General features: G+C 43.7%; 1 protein-coding gene and 1 pseudogene across 2 annotated transcripts; one reads left to right on the top strand and one right to left on the bottom strand.

The window, feature by feature from the left end:
• LOC120364249 (cytochrome c oxidase subunit 7B, mitochondrial pseudogene) overlaps positions 1–6129 on the bottom strand; it is a 13750-nt pseudogene extending 7621 nt beyond the window's left edge.
• Positions 6038–23676, top strand: CDCA7 (cell division cycle associated 7). Of its 2 annotated transcripts, XM_074399459.1 has the most exons (10): positions 6038–6148; positions 9514–9636; positions 10053–10289; positions 14301–14537; positions 15303–15380; positions 16292–16489; positions 16956–17096; positions 18113–18262; positions 18635–18771; positions 19424–23676. In XM_074399459.1, the coding sequence occupies exons 1-10, from the start codon at positions 6128–6130 to the stop codon at positions 19452–19454; spliced, it is 1353 nt and encodes a 450-aa protein (XP_074255560.1). In that variant the 5' UTR covers positions 6038–6127; the 3' UTR covers positions 19455–23676. The 2 variants fall into 2 exon arrangements, with proteins under 2 accessions (XP_074255560.1, XP_074255559.1); XM_074399458.1 differs by lacking the exon at positions 10053–10289.

Raw genomic sequence — 23676 nt, 5'->3', positions numbered from 1 at the left:
TTTGAACATGACTTGAACAGCTGGTGACCCTAGATTAGCCAAAACTTGGTGGCCGGCACAAGGGTAGGTTAGTCTGACACATCCAGTTGGGTTACAGTTCATTACGTATGGAGACACCTTTAGGCTGAACTTGAAATATGTAAGGAGGTGGCTTTAGGCTAAAGTAAATTTAACAGCATTAATGATAGCTGGGTGCAGTGGTACGCACCCATAGTCCCAGCTATGGGGGAGGCTGAAGTGGGAGGATCACTTGAGGCCAGGAGTTGGAGGCTATAATGTGCTATGATCCCACCACTGCACTCCAGCCTGGGCAACATGGCCAGACCCAGCCTTTAAAAAAAGAAAAAGAGCCGGGCGCGGTGGCTCAAGCCTGTAATCCCAGCACTTTGGGAGGCCGAGACGGGTGGATCACGAGGTCAAGAGATCGAGACCATCCCGGTCAACATAGTGAAACCCCGTCTCTACTACAAATACAAAAAATTAGCTGGGCATGGTGGCACGTGCCTGTAATCCCAGCTACTCAGGAGGCTGAGGCAGGAGAATTGCCTGAACCCAGGAGGCGGAGGTTGCGGTGAGCCGAGATCGCGCCATTGCACTCCAGCCTGGGTAACGAGAGCGAAACTCCGTCTCAAAAAAAAAAAAAAAAAAAGAAAGAGAAAGAAAAGAAGTAAGCATTAATTATAGAATTAAAGTCTCCACCCTTGCCTCTTTCCTCCATCTTTAGTAGAGATGGGGTTTCACCATATTGGTCAGGCTGGTCTTGAACTCCTGACCTTGTGATCCACCCGCCTTGGCCTCCCAAAGTGCTGGGATTACAGGAATGAACCACTGCATCCGGCCCAGCTTTAACTTTTTTTTTTGAGACAGAGTATCTTTCCCTCACTAGGTGCCAGGCTGGAGTGCAGTGGCTCCATCCCAGCTCACTGCAACCTCTGCCTCCCAGATTCAAGTGATTCTCCTGCCTCAGCCTCCCGAGTAGCTGGGACTACAGGTGTGTACCACCATGCCCAACTGACTTTCGTATTTTTAGTAGACACAGGGTTTCACCATGTTGGCCAGGATGGTCTGGATCTCTTGAGGTGATCTGCCCACCTCAGCCTCCCAAAGTGCTGGGATTACAGGTGTGAGCCACCGTGCCTGGCCCTAACTTTTATAATAATAAATTTTAAATCTCACTTCATCTGACCCCACAACTATCCCAGTCGAAGCCATCATTTTCTTCTCCAGGAGCACATAGGTATCCCAGCTTTCACTCTTGGCTCTCCTTCTGTTTAGGACCCACACAGTCCATGGGCTCGGACTGGGTCTTTCCTTTCCTCAGAATCCTTCAATGACTTCCCATCATATCTGTAATAAATCCAAAGTTCTTCCCGTGGCCAGGAAGGTCCCACATGATCTGGGCTCTCTCCCTCTTTGCCTGGCTTTCTGTGGTATGCCTTGCTGTGCGTTGCCTTGCAGCCTTTGGGCCAGCTGTGCACTGTGGCTGAAACCAGCACTTTCCTCTTCTTCGTGTAGCTTCCTTCTTGACTTTGTTCATGTCCTCTTCAGGTATCACCTCCTCAGAGAAGCCTTTCCTGTTTCTCTTATTTAAATTTACACCTCTTTCATTTTCCATTCCTTTTGTTTCTAGCTTTCACATTGCTTTTATTTTTCTTTGTGGAAATTAGCACACCTGAAACTGTTGTGGTTTACTTCTGCTATCCTACTAGAATGTAAACTCCTTGAATCACAAATTTCTTTTTTTTATTGTTTGGGGTTTTTTTTTTTTTTTTTTTTTGAGACAGAGTTTCGCTCTTGTTACCCAGGCTGGAGTGCAATGGTGCGATCTCGGCTCACCGCAACTTCCGCCTCCTGGGCTCAGGCAATTCCCCTGCCTCAGCCTCCTACGTAGCTGGGATTACAGGCACGCGCCACCACGCCCAGCTAGTTTTTTGTATTTTTAGTAGAGACGGGGTTTCACCATGTTGACCAGGATGGTCTCGATCTCTCGACCTCGTGATCCACCCGCCTCGGCCTCCCAAAGTGCTGGGATTACAGGCCTGAGCCACCGCGCCGGCTCACAAATTTCTTAATAGTATCTAGAATGATGAATCATTTTCAGAAGGTTTTCAATGAACTCTGTTCAGATCCATCAGAGGAATCACTGTCTATGGCAGCTATAGACTTATGAGATATATTTCTTAAATAATAAGACTTCAAAGTCAAAATTACTCCCTGATCCATGGACTGCAGAATGGATGCTGTGTTAGCAAGCATGAAAACATTCATCAATCTCCTTGCAGACCATCAGAGCTCTCGGGTGAACAGAGGCACTGTCAATGAGCAGTAATATTTTGAAATGAATTTTTTTCCGAGCAGGTCTCAACAGTGGGCTTAAAATATTCAGGAAACTATGCTATAAAGAGATGTGCTGTCATTCAGGTTTTGTTGTTCTGTTTACAGAACACAGGCAGAGTAGATGTCACATAATTCTTAAGGGCTCTAGAATCTGGAATGGTAAATGAGCATTGGCTTCAATTTAAGGTTACCAGCTACATTCATTCCCAACATGAGAACTGGCTTGTTCTTTGAAGCCTTAAAGCCACACATTGACTTCTCTAGCCATGACAGTCCTGGATGGCATCTTCTTCTAGCAGAAAGCTGTTTTGCCTACTTTGAATTTTTTGTTTAGTGTAGCCACCTTCATCAATTATCTTAGCTAGATCTGCCGAATAACTTGCTACTTCACCTTGTACTTTTATGTTATAGAGATGGCTTTTCCCTTTCAACCTCCACTAGCTTTCAACGTTTTTTCTTCAGTTTCCTCACCTGTTAGCCTTCACAGAGTTGAAGAGAGTTAGGGCCTTACTGTGGATTAGGTTTTAGTTTAAGGGATGTTGTGGCTGGTTTGATCTTCTCTCCAGATCACTTAAACTTTCTTCATATCAGCAATAAGGCTGTTTTACTTTCTTATCATTTATGTGTTCACTGGGGTAGCACTTTTAATTTCCTTCAGGAACGTATGTTTTGCATTCAGAACTTGGTTGTTTGGTACAAGAGGTCTAGCTTTCTTCTTCTCTCAGCTTTTGACATGCCTTCCTCACTAAGTGTAATCATTTCTAGCTTTTGATTTAAAGTGAGAGATATGTGACTCTTCGTTTCACTTCAATACTTAGCCATTGTAGAGTTATTAACTGGTGTAATTTCAATATTGTTTTATCTCAGTGAATAGGGGGGCATAAGGAGAGATAGACAGGATGGCTGGTCAGTGGAGCAGTCAAAATACATACAACATTTATTGATGAAGTCTGCCATCTTATATGGGTACAGTTTGTGACTCCCTAAATCTATTACAGTAGTAATAGAAAAGATCACTGATCGCAGTTCACCATTGTAGATATAAAAATGATGATAAAGGTTAAATATTGCAAGAATTACCAGAATGTGACAGAGAGACACTAAATAAGTATGCACTATTGGAAAATTGGCACTAATAGGCTTTCTCTACATAGGGTTGCCACAAACCTTCAATTTTAAGCATAGTGCAATAAACCGAGGTATGCCTCTATTCCCAAATTGCTCTGCAAAGTTAAAAATTTACACTACTCACATGACTGTGGGAGTTTCCCATATTCTTAATAACATCTGGTCTTATCAGCCTCTTTAAGTTTTGCCAGTCTGAGTGAAACTGTATGTCCAGTGTCAGAGGCGTTTGAACCAAAGAAACTCCATCTTGAATAGGGGCTGTGTAAAATAAGGCTTGAGACCTGCTGGGCTGCATTCCCAGGAGGTTAAGGCATTCTATGTCACAGGATGAGGTAGGAGGTCAGCACACGACACAGGTCATACAGACCTTGCTGATAAAACAGGCTGCAGTAAAGAAGCTAGCCAAAACCAAGATGGTGAGGAGAGTGACCTCTGGTCATCTTCACTGCTACACTCCCACCATCGCCAAGACAAGTTACAAGGAAGTTACCCTCTGTGTTTTAAAAAGGGGAGGCATGAATAATCCACCCCTCGTTTAGCATATAATCAAGAAATAACCATAAACATAGGCAACCAGCAGCCCTCTGGCTGTTCTATGGTGCAGCCATTGTTTTATTCCTTTACTTTCTTAATAAACTTGCTTTCTCACTTTACAGACTCACCCTGAATTCTTTCTTGTCAAGATCCAAGAATCCTCTCTTGGAGTCTGGATCTGGACCCCCCTCCAGTAACACTTGTTTTAATTTTCATTTTCCTGATTACTAAAAAGACGAATAGACCAGAGATTTTTTTTTTTTTTTTTTTTTTTTTTTTTGAGATGGAGTTTCGCTCTTGTTACCCAGGCTGGAGTGCAATGGCGCGATCTCGGCTCACCGCAACCTCCGCCTCCTGGGTTCAGGCAATTCTCCTGCCTCAGCCTCCTGAGTAGCTCGGATTACAGGCACACGCCACCATGCCCAGCTACTTTTTTGTATTTTTAGTAGAGACGGGATTTCACCATGTTGACCAGGATGGTCTCGATCTCTTGACCTCGTGATCCACCCGCCTCGGCCTCCCAAAGTGCTGGGATTACAGGCTTGAGCCACCGCGCCCGGCCTTGACCAGAGATCTTATCCTTAAAAAACACATACACCAAATTATTATCTTGTGCCCCCAGGAGGACTAAAAATTTCCCTATCAGAACATTTCACAGGCAAAGTGACTTAATTTTGCCCTACTTCATGTATCTGGCAATTCCAAATTCTCATATATTTAGCTTTAGTGACACAAAATTGTATTTCCAAATGTTTATTCATTCAACAAACACTTATTGAGGGCCCTGTAATTCTGTAATTTCACCACCCACCAATAGCCTCTCCTCCTGGCACCCACCTTCTAGACCTTGAGCTCTTTGTCCCTTGCAGAGTGGCAGAGTGATCACCTGGCAGGCATGTTTAAGAAAGGCTGAAAGACTCCTTCCAATCTATTGTCCTCGGCATTATTTATTTGCTCACAGTTTTTGTATTCATTACACCCAGAAAGAAACACAGTGTGTTAGTGTGTCCATGCGCTCTCTTACTGCAAAGGAATTAATTATTCCCCAGAGTTTTGAAATGAGGGGGGAAATGCGAATGTTTTCATTTCGATAACTTGTTTTAAATATTAAGAGGATAATTGGTGTCTTCTAAAGAAACTCAATTTACTTTTTCTTCTAGAAGCAAGTTTTTTGCTCATCACACACACAAAAAGTCTCACTTTATTTCATTATTTCGTTGTAATGCCAAGTTTGATTAAAAGGGCAATGAAAACTATTTCTCGTTCGCACTGACTCATGGTATTTCTCAATTCTGAAGACAGAAAAGATCGTCAAGCCGTAATTGTTCAATCTTTAGTTTCTATCCGTAACAAATAATCGTTAACGGTTAACTATACTATAGATATCTTCATCAAGCTGCTGCGACTTTTCTTCTACGTTGAAAACCACAAGCCTTGTGTAAACAAGTCGGCTTCTGTGCTTTTAGGAAAGAACGATCAGGATTTAACTCATTTCATTGCTTCAGATAATGGTGTGGTTCCCAGATAAGAGGTGCTACATCGAGGGGCGGCGAATTAGATTACGAAGGGTGGCGTTCGTGCTGGATTCCATGATTTTTTAAATCTTGTAAACCGCACGCAGCAAGGAAAGTGCTAAATGTCATGCAGCGTGACCGGCGCCACCCTCGCGCTGCTCCCCATTACCCACCAGTCTTCCCTTTTCCTCCACTACCTCGAGAATTCATGCAAATCAGCCAGCTATCCCCAGGGCAATACGAACCATTTTCGCGCCACTCGCTCAGGACCGCGCAGCTGCATAAGGAGAGAGGTCCTTGTACCCGCTAAAATGCCGCTTTCTAAAAACGGATTTTAGGAGTGGCCAAGGCTATCCTTTGAAGTCAAATATATAGTGGGGTCCTTTTTTTCCAGGGAGCCATCGAGTCTTGCCCCGGGTCTGGCCGTTACCACAGCTTGCAGGACCTGCGTCCCAACGCGGGAAACACTGCTTGAGCCCCGCCCCTCCGGGCCCGGGTCGGCGCGCCCCGCCTGCCGGCCGCGCTGCTGCTGCTCCTCCTGCTGTGGGACCGCTGAGCGCGCGTCTGCTTCGCTCTCCCAGCTCCAAGTACGGGCCTGCGCACCTGCCGCCAGCATGGACGCTCGCCGCGTGCCGGTGAGGGCTGGGCGGGCGAACCCGAGGGGCGGGCGCGGTGGGTGCTGGACGCAGTCGGCTGCGGGCCGACCCTCTCCAACTCAGCAGCCTAGCGCTGCCTATCAACTGGTGGCCTGGCTGGGCGTTGGCCGCTTGGGCAAGCCCCAGATTTCGTGCACCTGGGATAACTGAGGGCCATGGGGACGTTCCTGCGCGGCATGCACACCCTAAGTGCGGACGGCGTGGAGACTTGAGTCGTGTGCAGGATGGCTGGCCGCTTTGGAAAGCCCTAGGCACGTGCGCCCGCCAAAGGCCGGACAGCAGCCAGGAGGGCTGGCCGGTCCCGATTGTGTCCGTCGGGGAGAGCCCCCTGCCTGCCCTCTGGGAGTTTGTCCCGCAGCCGCCCAGCCCTTTCCCCCGCACACAGCTGGGAGTCCGTGCGTGGCTCGCCGCGTCTACACCCGCGCTCAGTGGGTGGCCCTTGGGCGAGCTCCCCTGCCCGGCCAGAGCCTCGTGCGCTTCTGACCGCGGAGGGCCAGCGCGTTTGAGTTTTAAGGTCTTGGGAACCGGTCTTCTAGAACTTGGGTTACCCACGGTAGGCCGGGCGGTGGTTAAGTGCAGTTAAAGGGCTGGGTGGGCCAAACCGTTCGCCGACCATTTGCTGGTTTCCCACTTCCTCCACCCCTACCCCGCAACCTTACTGTTAGCTGCAGGAGGTTGCTCTGAATGGAACGTTACTTTTTGCTCTTACGGAAGCCGGAACGTAGGGTCGGGCTCCTGGAGAGGGTACGGGAGTGGGGGTTGGGTGAAACGGAAGAGAATAACACGTTTAAAATAAATTTCAGAGGTTAGGGACCCACGTGTGGGGAGGACTGGTGGCGGGGGTGGGTGTGATGGGGCGTGGTTTCATAGCTGGAGCTGGGCATCGGCTTCAGGATGAGGAAAACAAACCGTGTGTAGCTGGTCTTGAAACCGACCTGCCTGGGTTTAAATTTGAGCCACCATGGGACTTGAATAATCCATTTCGCCTTCCTGAGCCTATTTTCTCATTGGCTATGTGAGAATAACGATAGAACCTTTGCTGCAAAGTATTAGACCTGACGTGAAAGCGTTAATATAGTACCTGGCACGAAAAACGCCTACTATAAATGGTATTAGTTACTGCTTACCTGCCAAAGAAGTTAGTTTTGACTATTTGCCTTGCTTCTTTTTTTTGGCTTTTCCTCCAAAGATACATTTGCCTGGTAAATAACTCGGCTTGTTCTGACCTGTTGAAACCCAGCGTATATTTCTCAGACAGCTTCCAATAGATTGCCGTCTTTGAGGCTGAGGCCTCTGTTTGCAAGTAGATTGATGGGTAATTGGTGGCAATTCCTGCAGTAATGCAAGGAACACTGCCGTTTAAGAAGATAGCAGACTGAGTTCCCCTTCCTGCCCCTGTGATCTTGAAGTCTATTACAACTTCCTGGGGCCTTGAATTTCTTCATCGGAAATGGGATCGGAGATCCTTTTCAGCTCCCAACATTCACAGTGTCCCAGGCTGGAGTGCAGTGGCACAGTCACGGCTCACTGCATCCTACAGGGCTCAAGCAGATCGTCCCACCTCAGCCTCCCAAGTAGCTGGGACTACATGTGTGCACCACCACACCCGGCTGATTTTTGTATTTTTAGTACAGGCGGGGTTTCACCATGTTCCCCAAGCTGGTGTCGAATTCGTGGGCTCAAATGATCCTCCCGCCTTGGCTTCCCAAAGCGCTGGGATTACAGGTGTGAGCCACCCCCCACCCCCACCTAACCTTTATATTTCGTAGCTCTAACATTGCCCTGCCTTGTTAAAAGGGCAAAAGGCAAAAACTTCCTAAGATGATTGGATGGAGTTTACTTAGGGGTTTAGGAATGTTGAGGGTATGATCATCATGAAAATAACTTTATTTGCAAGAGACTGAAATTCTTAATGTTAGGCAGAGAAGGAAGGCAAGAATGTTTTGAGTATGTGACATCTCACATCTTAGCATGTTTTGTAGAATCTATAGCAGAGTTTGCCCTTTCAAAGTTTTCAGTATAAGGAATCACTTCTGCTATTCCATGGTCCCACTTAAGAGGATAAAAACACAGGACCTAATGCAACACTTAAGAAATCTCGTTAAATATTACGAAATGACAAACCTCTATTCTTTTTACACAGGATAGATGCCAATTGCGTTTTCTCAGAGCAGTGCCAAACTGTTCAGTATTTACGAATGAAGGAAGCATTTCTATATAAGTAATTTACACCTTATAAAAGAATTTTAAAGAACTTAAGTCTTGAATAGCAAAGGGACAGCAGAAAGCTGAATGACAGCCTGGAGTAATAGAGTGCTAAAATGTAATCAGGTATCCCACCTGCATTTGGCGTGCTGTTTGACCTTTCACTTGGCTCCTTGTACCATTTGTTGAAGGGTTTGATGTATTTGCTTTGTAAGGACTTGTGTGGAAATCACTATAGCCCTCTTGATTGAAAGGGGGCGTGCTTGGAAGCCTGCCATCTTGAAGTAGAGGTCCTGCCCAGTTTCTGTAGTTTGTGAAATTAGCATCACAGTACATAGCCTAAAGCTTACATAAAAATACCTCATTAGCTTGATTTTGGCTGAGGGAGAAAAATCATTCTGCCATTTTGTACTTTTGAAATGTCCTTTTAGAAGTACAGTTTAATTTAAAAAAAAAAAAAAACAGGTTGGATTTTAGGAGTTTAGTATTCAGAACTCCTGTGGAGCTCAGTATAATGCTAAGAGCTAAAGATTGGGTGCTCATAAAGATGGGTTGTGAGGTAGCTCTACAGATGTTTGAAGAAATTGATAAATGTCTTCTAAATTTTCCTGCAGAGGGATCCCTTCTTAGAATTTGACTTGATTTTGAAGATTTTTGGGTCCAGGTAGAGTGGCATATTCCTGTAATCCAAGCACTTTGAGAGGCTGAGGCGGTAGGATCATTTGAGCCTAGGAGTTTGGGACACTAACAAACTGGCAACATAGCAAGACTCCATCTCTACAAAAAAAATAAAATAAGTTAGCTCAGCATGGTGGCACATGTAGTCCTGGCTACTCAGGAGGCTGAGGCAGGAGGCTTGCTTGAGCTTAGGAGTTCCAGATTGCAGTAAGCCATGATCTCACCACTGCACTTTAGCCTGGACGACAGAGCGAGATCCTGCTTCTTACTAAAAAAAAAAAAAAAAAAAAGAAAGAAAGAAACAGTTTTTTGTAGCAGTTGACAATCTTCGTTTTCTATGTAGGGTATGATAAATGGACGTGTCTACTCTGTGCTGTTTGAACCTACGAAACTAAAAAATGATGTCTTTAGTTAAATAAAGTAAGCATCACACTTAATAGGATTGATATTTCCATTTGCAGCAGAAAGATCTCAGAGTAAAGAACTTAAAGAAATTCAGATATGTGAAGTTGATTTCCATGGAAACCTCATCATCCTCTGATGACAGTTGTGACAGCTTTGCTTCTGATAATTTTGCAAACACGGTAAGTGCTGCCTGAGAATAAACAGAATTGAGTCTGCAGTGCTCAAAATGCCCCAGATGCTTTGTGCGTGATTAAAACTGCTTGCTTTTGCCTACATTTCTATACAGCCGTTATGAAAATACAGTATGCACTATAATTTCATTTCACTTTTTGCTGTGGTTCTAGGTAGTAATTGTTGGAGGTAGATTAGCTACTTATTCTATCCTTTTGAAATGTCGCCTAACCTAACATGCATGATGATTTGCCATAACAACTCAGAAATCATTTGTAAACCTCTGAACCATTTTTCTTTGTAACAAAAGCTGTTCTCTTGTAGTGCACTTGTAAATGTGATTTGCTCTCTGCACGGTTTATGGAAAATTGGTTCTTGAAAAAGAAAAAAAATGCACAACCACATTTATATATTTATTTTACAGAAACCTAAATTCAGGTCAGATATCAGTGAAGAACTGGCAAATGTTTTTTATGAGGACTCTGATAATGAATCTTTCTGCGGCTTTTCAGAAAGTGAGGTGCAAGATGTATTAGACCATTGTGGATTTTTACAGAAACCAAGGCCAGATGTCACTAACGAACTGGCTAGTATTTTTCATGCCGACTCTGACGATGAATCATTTTGCGGTTTCTCAGAGAGTGAGATACAAGATGGAATGGTGAGTTTGAGAATTTCACCAGTTTCAAGAAGTAAGATACATTTAGAGGCATGACATATTTAAAAAAAATTTTTCTTATGATTTTGATTTTAGTCATGCCAGCAGACTTTGCTGAACTTTTCAAAATTTTGAGTATTTTCTTCATGTCTTAAAACAGTGTTTACAAATGTAGTTGGACTTGTAAATCATGAATATTTTGTAGGCTCTGAAAATTTGGAAACTGGTAAGATAAAACTGGCCAATCTCCAGATTTTCGTGACCGCAAAAATCCAGCCTTATCGGGAAGCACACTAGTCCTAAATATTATCTACATTTGCATTTAAGTTCATGTGCCCAGCCAAGTTCCTGTCATAGAGCAGGCCTTTGATAAATGTTGGTCCTATAGTAGATCTGTGGCTACATCTTGAAAACCTGTGATAACATAGACACGGGAGCTCCAGTGCAGATAATGACATTGAGGGCCCTTCTTGCTTCTACTTTTGCTCCTTGGTTGGCTTTTCCTGTGCACGCTACCTTTAACCGCTGCTGCCACTGTTATGCTGTGCCTCGGTCCCACTCTTTCTGAGCGTATTGTTTAATTCTGCAGACATTCTCTTGTTCCAAACACTTTCTTGACAAAGGAAGCAATGCATTCACTGATAATCAAGTGCATGCTCTTTAACTCCCTGGTCTGACATGGATCCACTGCCTGAGGACCACGGCTTGAGTAACATTGATACAGGTGGCAGTGCCTGGCCAAGGAGTTTTTTTTATCACTCATGATACTGGTCCAAATCATTGCTTATTGGAGTTTGTTGCAGGGGGGCCGGCCAGTCTGCAGATTGGGATGTGACACAAATATTGTCAATAGACTGAATGATTTCTGGGCAGCGTTTCTGTTCTTTGAAGATACTGTCATGATTAATAAAATGCCAATTCATTAGGAACTCACGAAGGGTTTTTGTTGTTTTGTAGTCTCTCAAACCATGGACACTAAAAGTACTAAAACATGTTTGTGAGCATTTAAGACTTTTTGGAGACAGGGTCTTGCTCTGTCACCCAGGCTGGAGTGCAGTGGTGCGATCATGGCTCACTGCAGCTTCCACCTCTTAGGTTTAAGCTATTCTGCCTTCTTAGCCTCCCCGGTAGCTAGGACTACAGGCGTGTGCCACCATGCCTGGCTACTTTAAAAAAATTTTTGCAAAAATGTGGGCTCACTTTGTTGCTCAGGCTGGTCTCAAACTCCTGGGCCCAAGCAGTTTTTCTGTCTCGGCCTCCAGAAGTGCTGGTTTTACAGCCGTGAGCCACCTTGCTGGCTTTGAGAAATATTTTAATGTCAAAACTGGGTCTTTATAAGTGACATTCTGGGACTTTATGGGTAATAGTTTTTTTTTTCTCTCTTTTTTTTCTTACTTAACCTGCAACCATTACCACAGTCAATTTTAGAATATTTTTATCGCTCCAGAAAATGACTCTACCCATTAACAGTCATTCCCTATTCTTTACCAGCACCTCCACCTCCTGGCAACCATCAGTCTGCTTTCTGTTGTAATAGAGTAGACTGTTGTGGATAGTTCATAAAAAAGGAATCATATGATAGGTGGTCTTTTGTGACTGACTTCTTTCACTTAGCATTAATGATCTCAAGGTTTATGTTGTGGCATGTCTTAGTTCTTAATTTTTATTGCAGAATATTCTTTTTTTTTTTGAGATGGAGTTTCACTCTTGTTACCCAGGCTGGAGTGCAGTGGAGCAATCTCGGCTCACCGCAACCTCCGCCTCCTGGGTTCAGGCAATTCTCCTGCCTCAGCCTCCTGAGTAGCTGGGATTACAGGCACGTGCCACCATGCCCAGCTAATTTTTTGTATTTCTAGTAGAGACGGGGTTTCACCATGTTGACCAGGATGGTCTCGATCTCTTGACCTCGTGATCCACCCGCCTTGGCCTCCGAAAGTGCTAGGATTGATTACAGGCTTGAGCCACCGCGCCCGGCCTGCAGAATATTCTTTTGTGTGAATCAACTACATTTGATTTACCCATTCATCAGTTGATAGATAAGTGGATTGTTTGCACTTTTGGGGCTATTATGAATAATGCTACTGTGAACACTCATGTACAAGTTTTTGTGTAGATGTCTACTCTTAGGTATATATATAGGAGTGGAATTGTGGGTCATGTAGTAATTGTTTAACCTTTTGAGAAATAGACAAGACTGTTTTCCAAAGGGGCTACACCATTTACATTCCTACCAACAGCAGTATTTAAGGGTTACAGTTTCTCCAAATTTTTGCTAATACTGTTTTTTTTTTTTTTTTTTTTTTTTGAGACAGAGTCTCTCTCTGTCACCCAGGCTGGAGTGCAGTGGCACGATCTTGGCTCACTGGAACCGCCACCTCCTGGGTGCAAGCAAGTCTTGGGCCTCAGCCTCCTGAGTAGCTGAGACTACAGGCACATGCCACCACACTTGGCTAATTTTTTATATTTTTAGTAGAGACAGGGTTTTGCCATGTTGGCCAGGCTGGGCTTGAACTCCTGACCTCAGGTGATCTGCCCATCTCGACCTCCCAAAGTACTGGGATTGGAGGTGTGAGCCACCATACTCAGGCTCCTTTTGCTTTTTAGCGCTACTATGAAGTGGTATTTCATTGTGATTTTGTTTGTTTTTGAGATGGAGTCTTGCTCCGTAGTCCAGGCTGGAGTGCAGTGGTGTGATCTCAGCTCACTGCAACCTTTGCCTCTTGGGTACAAGCAGTTCTTCTGCCTCAGCCTCCCAAGTAGCTGGGATTACAGGCACGCGCCACCATGCCTGGCTAATTTTTGTATTTTTAGTAGAGACGGGGTTTCACCATTTTGGCCAGGCTGGTCTCAAACTCCTGACCTTAGGTGATCCGCCTGCCTCAGCCTCCCAAAGTGCTAGGATTAAAGGCATGAGTCACCACGCCCGATCCCTCATTATGATTTTGATTTACATTACCCTATGGCTAATTTTGATAAATTTTTAATGATGAAAACCTATATTACTTTTGGAATCTGCAAATTTTTTTATGTTGAGCTTCTGAAAGTAAATTAGAGAAGTACCTAGAGAAGTCAAATTTATAGACAGAAAATAGGATGACGGTTGCCAGGGGCTGAGGGAATGGGGAATTACTGTTTAATGGGTATGGGTGGAGTTTTAGTTGGAGAAGGTGAAAACATTCTGGAGATGGATGGTGGTGATGGCTGTACAACAATGTGCATATGTTTAATGCCATTGAACTTAAAAATGGTTAAAATGGTAAATCTTATATGTATTTTATTTTTTTTTAAGTAGAGAATTGAGATGTGTTAATATAGTTTATTGCCATAAACATTGAAGCCATATTTATAGGGGAACACATTTTTCCCCCTGTTTTTTCAAGACAGGGTCTGGCTCTGTCATCCAGGTGGAGTACAGTGGCACAAACATAGCTCACTGAGCCTCTGCCACCTGGACTCAAGCCATCCTCCCACCTCAGCCTCCCAAGTAGCTGGGACCACAGGCATGTGCCACCATGCTTGACTAATTTTTTTTTTTCCTCTGGGCAGAGACGAGGTTTTACCATGTTGCCCAGACTGGTCACAAAACTCCTGGGCTCAAGTAAGTCACCTGCCTTAGCCTCCCAAAGTGTGGGGATCACATATGTGAGCCATTGTGTCCAGCCGGGAGAATACATTTGCTTTTGTAAGAATTCTTTTAAAATACATAAAGATCTGTTTTTAAAGAAATGAAAAGCAGTTGGTAGGAATTTTAACATTTAAAAAAATGGCTCAGAACCACGGGCCTAGGGACCGGGAAAATAGCTTATAATAATGTGGTCCAGATAGGCTACATGGAGTTAAACTGCACTCTGTTTATTGTTGTACTCTTTGTGGTTCTTGATTTTGTTACCCAGGGGTGTCAATGTCCAGTTAAAGTTCATTTCATACAAGTGTCTTGTTCAAAAGGAACTTTGTAGTCATACTGATGGAGCTTGTCTGCTGATCAAGTCCTAATGACTCAATTGTTGTGATTAGAGGCTGCAGTCAGTTCGGGAAGGCTGTAGGACCCGCAGCCAGTGCAGGCACTCTGGACCTCTCAGGGTGGCCATGAAGTTTCCAGCTCGAAGTACCAAGGGAGCAACCAACAAAAAAGCAGAGCTCCCACAGTCCTCTGAGAATTCTGTGACTGATTCCAACTCCGATTCCGAAGATGAAAGTGGGATGAATTTTCTGGAGAAAAGGGCTTTAAATATAAAGCAAAACAAAGCAATGGTAGGTATCTGACTTTGTGTTAGAACTAATTTTTCCCCTCTAAGGGACTCATTACTTAAATCTGTTCCATCACACAAAAAAAGTTAATTTTTTTTTCTGTTACACAAATAAAAGGTTATTTTTGTTTGAAGAAGGGAATAATGTAATAGTAAAAACAAAACCTTATAATTTGTAATTGCGATATAATAAATTGTGCTGTTGTTTAATATAAAACTTAATCTCCAGCTCTGCTTAAAATTAATTAGCTCCTTGTAAAACCTACCTTATCTATTCTCCCTGCATTCTCAGCAAGCTTCCCAGGCATCTCAAGACTCCTGTTTTTCTTGCTGCCCAGCTGCAAGGTCACAGGGCATAATAACACCCAAAGAATGTACGTTTTGTTTCTCAAAATGCTGTTTTTCAAATGTAAGGTACATCACAAGACATGTTACAAATTAATTAAGTGTTCTTTGTTCTGGCTTCGGTAAACCTGTTAGCGGCTACTTCATCCTGAATGTCTAGAAAGTACCCCATTTTCTTTCTCCTGGGCTTACCTGTGAGGTCTTTAATGCGTGCCTCAAAATGTGTTTCTTTCCCTGAACTACGTTTTTTCAATCTGTTAAAGGCCTACTTAAGTGTACAGGGGAAATCAGAAACTTTGAGTGTGTCAACTTGCTATCAAATATAAAACCGTGAAATGTGCTTGAGTGTTTTCCACGAGTTAGTTGGTCATTTTCAGCAGGTACTCTAAGCCAATGATATCAGTTTAATTTCCTCCCTTTTTAGCTTGCAAAACTCATGTCTGAGTTAGAAAGCTTCCCTGGCTCGTTCCCTGGAAGACATTCCCTCCCAGGCTCCAACTCAGTAAGTACCAGTCCTTGTTTATATACGAGTAGTGTTTTGGGCACACCTCAGGTAGATTTGTGTTGTATTTAAAAATCTAATTTTTTAACTTCTGTGGTCTTCTAGACAAACGAAGGGGACCTAGAGGAAACCCCTTGAGAGATTTCTGGATGATCCTCCTTGAATCCTGGGCAGTTTGGTCTCCCCTTGCTGTGCTCCTATGGCACTAAATCCCTTTTGATTGGTTATTTCTTTCCTTCTCCGCTAGACTAAGCCCCTCAAGGGCAGGTAATGAAGATTGAAAACTTTTTCCTGTTCTCCAGCATGAGCACATTCCTCCTACATGGTAAATGTGCAATAGATGTTTTTAAAATTGGAGAATGAAATTAAAACCACCATTTCTTACCAAGTCATAGTTTGGTGTCATATATGACTGCATTCTGAGGAATTAAGCTGGTACAACCCGAGGATTTGGTGTGTCTGCTGTGATAGGAAAGACTCATTTTTCCTGCCTTCCCCTTGAGGATAGGAAAGAAGGGAAGAGGGAAACCAGACAGATACCCCTCTGTTGTGCAGTGTAGAAACTGAGTGTGTTTCTACAGGGCCAAGAGGCATCAGTGAAAAGTTTGTGTTTTTTAAGAACAGAAGATTATTTCTTACATCTTCATTAAGTAAAAGAATAAATAGCTCGTCTCTCAAGTTTAAAGAAACTGGGCTTGGTATTACAAAAGCAAAACTAAGATGACCATATAGGTTTTAGGCTCATTTTGCCATGCATTATGTAAAGGACAAAGAAAATGAAAAAAAAAAAAAAAAAAAACAGAGCTCTCTTGACTGAAAACATCCTGAAGGAGAAGGTATGGATTCCCCAAAGTACTGCTTCTCTTTACTGTGGAATAAATGGATTCCATTATGCGTGCTTCTTTGCTTAGCAATCAAGGAGACCTCGAAGGCGTACATTCCCAGGTGCTGCGTCCAGGAGAAACCCTGAACGGAGAGCTCGTCCTCTCACCAGGTCAAGGACCCGGATCCTCGGGTCCGTTGACACCCTACCCATGGAGGAGGAGGAGGAGGAAGAGGATAAGTACATGTTGGTGAGAAAGAGGAAGACCATGGACAGCTACATGAACGTGAGTTCTCCGCGTTGGTGCTTGCTTTTCTGATTCTCATCTTCTGTAGGCCTGGCATCATACACAGCGCAGGGACACACACATCCTCAACGCTAGGCGATCCATAGTTCAGTGTTTTTCTTTAACCGTTCAGAATTGTAAACATCACAGAAGCTTACTTGGTAATTTTATTAGCAGGCAAGAATTGGGTTTTCTTCATCTCTTCTTCGTTGTAGGCATCATTTCCAGAATGTCCAGTTATTGCTGCAGTAAGCATATGGCTTGTTCTCCTACCATAAGCTCTAGGAGAGATTTCCAAGTTGAATTTTGTGTGAAGAAATGACAAGTCATGTATCTGAGATTGAGAGCTGGGGAGAGCCAGTTCTGAATCTCTTGTGTTTCATGTTGGAATCTTTGTTGTTCAGTTTTGAGTCTGTTTGACTCCGTGTTGAAGCTCAGCTCTGTTTTTCTATTCCCTGTAATGCAGGAAGTCGACGTGCCCAGAAGTCGTCGCTCCAGGTCATCCCTGACCCTTCCGCATGTCATTCGCCCAGTGGAAGAAATTACAGAGGACGATCTGGAGAACATCTGCAGCAACTCTCGAGAGAAGATCTATAACCGTTCACTGGTGAGAGCCTCTGAATGACACCTGAGAATATAAACATCTGTGAGAGGAAGAGCGCTTCTGTTCCTAAGCATTGCCCAGGTTCTAGAGGGTTCAGCATGTGAAATGTGTTCCTGTATGTTTTTTTCACATAAGGAAGGAAAAGTTTTACAGTATCTCTGGGATTTAGCCCTCTTTCACAGTGGAATTATCTGCTTAGTAAATCTGTAGTCATGGCAAAGCTTCTCTCCTAATTGAGAAATCAACTCATTCAACATATATTTATTGCATGTCTATTATATGTATATACATAGATAGGTGGCGGGGTGTCGTGGTGCACCGAAGATAAAAATGGATTTGGGTAGTTTTTTTTTTTTTTTTTTTTTTTTTTTTTTTTTTTTTTTTGAGACGGAGTTTCACTCTTGTTACCCAGGCTGGAGTGCAATGGCGCGATCTCGGCTCACCGCAACCTCCGCCTCCTGGATTCAAGCAATTCTCTTGCCTCAACCTTCTGAGTAGCTGGGATTACAGGCACGCGCCACCATGCCCAGCTAATTTTTGTATTTTTAGTAGAGATGGGGTTTCACCATGTTGACCAGGATGGTCTCAATCTCTTGACCTCGTGATCCACCCACCTCGGCCTCCCAAAGTGCTGGGATTACAGGCTTGAGCCACCGCGCCCGGCAAGGGTAGATTATTTTTTAAAAACACCATTTCTCGAAGAAAAGTTGTTTTACCATGCCAGGCTAGTTTTTGTATTTTTAGTGGAGATGCGGGTTTCCCCACATTGCCCAGGCTGGTCTCGAACTCCTGGGCTCAAGCAATCCACCCTCCTCAGCCTCCCGAAATGCTGGGATTACAGGTGTGAAACACCGCATCTGGCTGCGTTATTTTTCACACTCTGGCATGTACATGTGTATGCAGAGATTCAAAGATAAAATGTCGGACTGTAGTATGAAGAGGGACATTCTGTAAATATGCCATTTTCTCTGTTAAAAAACAGGGCTTTTTGGTTTTTTTTCTTAATTGCTTATTTGTAGGGCTCTACTTGTCATCAATGCCGTCAGAAGACTATTGATACCAAAACAAACTGCAGAAACCCAAACTGCTGTGGCGTTCGAGGACAGTTCTGTGGACCCTGCCTTCGAAACCGTTATGGTGAAGAGGTCAGGGATGCTCTGCTTGATCCGGTAGGTTGATCCTGTGGGCTTGAAGATTAGCCACAAACTGTGATGAGGCCAGAAAAAAGGCATCGGTGAAGGGGTGGAGCCCTTTTTGTTATGGGTTGCTCTTAATTCAGAACAGAAATTAATTCAGAGTGATAGTGCTGCATAGGAATGAGCTGCTTCCACTCAGGTCTGAATTGTCCCTGGGAAGCTGCTGCTCCATTTATCCCTAGTAGCTGCTTGTAACACTGCTAGAAGGAAGCATTAGGCATAACTAATGCATGTTAATCATATTATAAAGTTTTAGCCATAAAAAAGGGGCTAAATGTGATGTAGGTAAGTCGGTGGGGAAGTTAAGGTTTAAGTTAATTGTGCCGTTTGACAATCGCCCCTCAGAACTGGCATTGCCCACCTTGTCGAGGAATCTGCAACTGCAGTTTCTGCCGGCAGCGAGATGGACGGTGTGCAACTGGGGTCCTTGTGTATTTAGCCAAATATCATGGCTTTGGGAATGTGCATGCCTACTTGAAAAGGTAATGGGCATTTTTTTTTCTGTTTTCCACATCTGAATCTTATATTCATTTATGTCATAATGCAAAGACGACAGACGTCAGAATGAGTGGTTATCTCTGGTAGGGTGGAGACTGACTGGAAAGGGGTGGGGACAGGAGGGGCTAGGAACATTTTCTGTCTTCACTTGGGTGGTGGTAACGTGGAGGGGGTAGGTGCGTATGTGTACTTGAAGATGCGTACACTTGACCATAGTTAAGTCATAACTCAATAAAAATGCTATTAAAAATGACTTAGGCTTTCTTTCTGTTTTTTTTGTGAGACGGAGTTTCGCTCTTGTTACCCAGGCTGGAGTGCAATGGCGCGATCTCGGCTCACTGCAACCTCCGCCTCCTGGGTTCAGGCAATTCTCCTGCCTCAGCCTCCTGAGTAGCTGGGATTACAGGCACGCGCCACCATGCCCAGCTCATTTTTTGTATTTTTAGTAGAGGCGGGGTTTCACTATGTTGACCAGGATGGTCTCGATCTCTTGACCTCGTGATCCGCCCGCCTCGGCCTCCCAAAGTGCTGGGATTACAGGCTTGAGCCACCATGCCCGGCACGATTTAGGCTTTCAAAACAGAATTATTTGGTTGAAAACTTATGTCCTGACATGTTTCCTTTTCTCTTCCACAGTCTGAAACAGGAATTTGAAATGCAAGCATAATATCTGGAAAATTCACGGCCTGCTTTCTGCTTCTCAAATCTTTCTTGTTAAAGTTTCCAGGTTTTTCACTGAAACCTCTGAGTCAAGGATCTTGAGGGTCAGCCTGTTTTATAAGAAACTCCAATCAAGGTAATCTCAGTAGACGTGTTTCTGGAGCGTCACGGAAGGTCTATTACTAGTTAACGCTTTGCCTTCCTGCAGTTTCTTTTCTGCTCCCAACCCCCTCCCCCCATAGCATTCCCCTCCATTTCCAGCGGTCCTCTCTAGCTGCTTAGTTTTGTAATTTCTTTTAAAGTATAGTTTTATGAAAGCGTATTTTATTTACTTGGTGTTGAAATAGCCCTCATAAAAGCAAAGCACTTAGAAACACAGTGATGAGTATTAACCAGCTAGAGAATTTCAGGGAACAGCCTTCTAACTTGTTTACATAAAAACAAGTATGATTTAGCATTCATACTAGTTGAAATTTTTAATAGAGTCAAGGCACAAAAGTCTTAAAACCATGTGGAGAAATTAGATGATTGCTGCAGATTGGAGTATGTGACTTCAGATGCCTTTCAAACCCATGTGTTGTGCTTATGTTACAAGTTGTTGTCACAGTTGAGACTTATTTCTGCTAATTTCTTGTGCCCAAAGGGTAAGTGGTGCGTCTAGCTTACACAATCATGATTCAAAGGTTGGTGGGCAAGTAATACTTAAAATTGTAATAGAAAAGCTATCTGGAAATTACGAGGAGGCCGGTTTGAATTTTCGGTGTAAAACTTTAGTATGATTGTAGTTTGCCAAGTTTATTTCAGTTTACATGTAAGGTACTGCAAATAAATTCTTGGACAATTTTGCTTGGAAACTTGATATTAAAAACTAGTCTGTGGTTCTTTACAGTTTCTTGAAAATTTATAAACCTAGGCGCAGGGTTTAAGTTTAGATTTTAAGCACTTTTGTAAGAATGAGAAGTGCCTTTTTGGAGATGTAACTTTCAGCAGTTAACCTAACATCTCTGCCAGTCTAGTTTCTGGGCAGGTTTCCTGTGTCGGTATTCCCCCGCCTCTTTGCATTAATCAAGTTATTTGGTAGAGGAGGAATCTAAGTGTTTGTGTGTCCGATTTACTTGCATGTGTAAACCATTGCTGACCCATTCAGTGTTTGATGCATGATTGGACCATGAATCGATAAGTGTAAATACAACTGTTGATCTGTAATGCTTTTATACAAAAGTGTTTATTTTGATAATAAACTGTTTGTCCTAACTTGTCTGCTTTTTAAAAAATAATCTTACTGTACTTAATTCTAATTTTTTTCTCATATTTAAATAAAAGGCTATTTCCAACTTTTCTTAAAAAAAAAAAAAAAAAAAAAAAAGGTCTCCTTTTTGACTGAAGTTCCTGAAAGTCTAAGGTCAGCTCGTTTGAAAGAACCTCACTGGGTGACAGGACTAATGCCTGTGATTAGAAAAATGGGCTGAGATAACCACGGTGCCTGATAGAAAACAATACATGCTCATGAAGTTTTGTAGTGTTTTCTTTTCCTCTATTATGTGCTTTGCAATACCTGGCTTACTTTTATCAACCATTCAAATATATATTAAATGCATGTTGTGCCTTGAGGCTTGTTCCAGGACTGTGAGAATCAAAAAACAAAAAAGGCATGGTATAAAAGCTCTCATAGCCCAATTCTTTGTTTTAGAGACAGGTCTTGCTATGTTGCTCAGAATGGTTTCAAACTCCTCGGCTCAAGTGTCTGACTGCCTTGGCCTCCCAAAGTGCTAAAATTACAGGCAAGAGCCACCACTATGCTGGCTGCCCAATTCTTTTTTTTTTTTTTTATTTTTTTTGAGACAGAGTCTTGCTGTTGTTGACCAGGCTAGAGTGCAGTGGCGCCAACTCGGCTTACTGCAACCTCCGCCTCTAGGGTTCAAATGATTCTTCTGCCTCAGCCTCCCGAGTAGCAGGGATTACAGGCGCGTGCTACCACACCCAGCTAATTTTTATATTTTTGTTAGATGCGGGGTTTCACCATGTTGGGCAGGCTGGTCTTAAACTCCTGACCTCAGATGATCCACCCACCTCAGCCTCCCACAGTGCTGGGATTACAGGCATGAGCCCCACCATGCCCTGCCTGTCCCAATTCTTTAGACCAGGGATTGGCAAACTACAGCCTGTGGGCTACATGCTGCTGCAGCCTTTATTGATATGACTATGAACTAAGTGTTTTTTTTTTTTTCCATTTGTAAAGGGTTGTTAAATAAGCAGACAGTATGGTTTACAAAACCTAAGATATTTACAACCTGGCACTTTACAGAAAAAGTTTGCTGTGTCTGCTCTAGACTTATCTGAGAGGCTATGTTTACCCCAAACTCATTTGGGGAGAAGTCCAAGCTAAATGAAGTTGTACAACTGCTATTCTATGTTGTTCCAAAAGAAGTCAGTAACTTTGTTTTTCATTAACCCAAACTGTAATCCAACCCTGTTAGATATGTAATTTGGAAGCTTTAATGTTTAGAGTTCATATAAATTGACGCTTATTTGGAAAATTTTAGGTGTTACCATGTTTTAATAGGAAGTAGAGCTAATGTGGTTTTCATTGAAAATGAACTGTAACAGTTGATTTGGATGCCTAATCCTTAAAGAATTTACAATCTAATGGAGGAACTAAGATGAAAACTCCAAAAATAATGTTCTCAGCAGGAATGAAGGGAGGAAAACTCGTTGGCATTTCCCATCACCAGACATTTTATTTTTTATTGTATTTTTTGAGATGGAGTCTGTTGCCCAGGCTGGAGTGTAGTGGCACCATCTCGGCCCACTGAAATCTCTGCCTCCTGGGTACAAGCGATTCTCCTGCCTCAGCATCCTGAGTAGCTGGTACTACAGGTATGTGCCACCACACCTATCTCGGCCCACTGAAATCTCTGCCTCCTGGGTACAAGCGATTCTCCTGCCTCAGCATCCTGAGTAGCTGGTACTACAGGTATGTGCCACCACACCTGGCTAACTTTTTTGCGTTTTTAGTAGAGACAGGGTTTCACCATGTTTGCCAGGCTGGTCTCGAGCTCCTCACCTTGTGATCTACCCGCCTCAGCCTCCCCAGGTGCTAGGATTACAGGCCTGAGCTACCGCACCTGGCTACCAGACATTTTAAAACATGGGTTTTGCGATGATCCTGTCTTAGAATAAGGAGCCTAAGGTCAGTTACGTAGCCTCAGCCTTGGCTGTGGGAGCCCAAGGGGCCTACTGCAGAGCTCCACAGGCCATTCTGAGTGGTTTTCACAACTAGCTGTGAAAAGTGGTGTTAGGATAGCTTTGCCCCAGGAACTGCTTTAAAGTTTGTTTCTTCAACCCGAGGTAGTTTTCCAAGGTAGAGATGGTATCTACGTTTTGATCCCGATTTAGGAGTTAAATGAAATACATACTAAAAAGGCTTTCACCGTGAAGAAGGGCAAAGACTTGTAGCTGGAGAGTTCTGCTAGAGAGGTTTATTTTTGTTTCATTTTGCTTTTAGAAGAACGTGAGGGGGACCTCCCGATTGCCCCAGGTAGGAAATGGGCTGACTGGGAGAATGGAATTAGAGGTCTCAGTGCTTTAGGAGGAGACAGAAGTGTGGGACGGTATTAGTTACTCCGTCCTGAGGGAAATAGGAGGTTTTATTAATGCTTACCTAACATGGATTAGGTGTCTGAAAGGATGCGGAAGTAAATCCAGGTAAGTCGAGAAAAATGTCCGTCATACAGCTACAAAGAGGCAAAGCTAGGCCAAACACCAGGGAGGGGACTTTATTCTTTTTTTCCCCTCTTTAAGCTGAGTTTGCCTTAGGAGTCAAAGAAGAAGAAGAGAGGGTTGTCGCTCAGGTTCTGTCAGGGAGAACGAGGCCATCTTGGGTGCTAGGTCCAGCCTGGCTGATGTGGCTTACTATAGAAACCCTGCCGAACCGGGAGGCTGGCAGGGCTGGAAGGGGTCTGAGGGCTCGCGTGGATCAGGAGGTTGTACTGGAGGTAAAGATGAAGAGCAGGTTCAGAAGGAATGAGACAGTGGGACACGAGGAAACCAGGACCTTGGATGATCCCGCCTGGATGTTAGACACCCTCGAGCTTTTAACTAAAGGGCATGGGAATCCTGGAGGGCAGGCGTCCCCAAACTTTTTACACAGGGGGCCAGTTCACTGTCCCTCAGACCGTTGGAGGGCCGCCACGTGCTATGCTCCTCTCGCTGACCACCAATGAAAGAGG

Source organism: Saimiri boliviensis, chromosome 5 (genome assembly GCF_048565385.1).
Source record: "Saimiri boliviensis isolate mSaiBol1 chromosome 5, mSaiBol1.pri, whole genome shotgun sequence".
Taxonomy (NCBI): domain Eukaryota; kingdom Metazoa; phylum Chordata; class Mammalia; order Primates; family Cebidae; genus Saimiri; species Saimiri boliviensis.
Note: the sequence above shows the minus strand (reverse complement) of the source record. Positions and strands in the feature narration are given on the sequence as shown.

What these genes read in the sequence shown, in the direction of transcription:
- CDCA7 (XM_074399459.1), top strand. Translation starts at nt 6,128, where the DNA reads ATGGACGCTCGCCGCGTGCCG. An exon ending in CTGATAATTTTGCAAACACG is followed by an intron (nt 9,637 to 10,052) that starts GTAAGTGCTGCC and finishes TTTATTTTACAG; the next exon opens with AAACCTAAATTCAGGTCAGA. An exon ending in GGGATGCTCTGCTTGATCCG is followed by an intron (nt 18,263 to 18,634) that starts GTAGGTTGATCC and finishes ATCGCCCCTCAG; the next exon opens with AACTGGCATTGCCCACCTTG.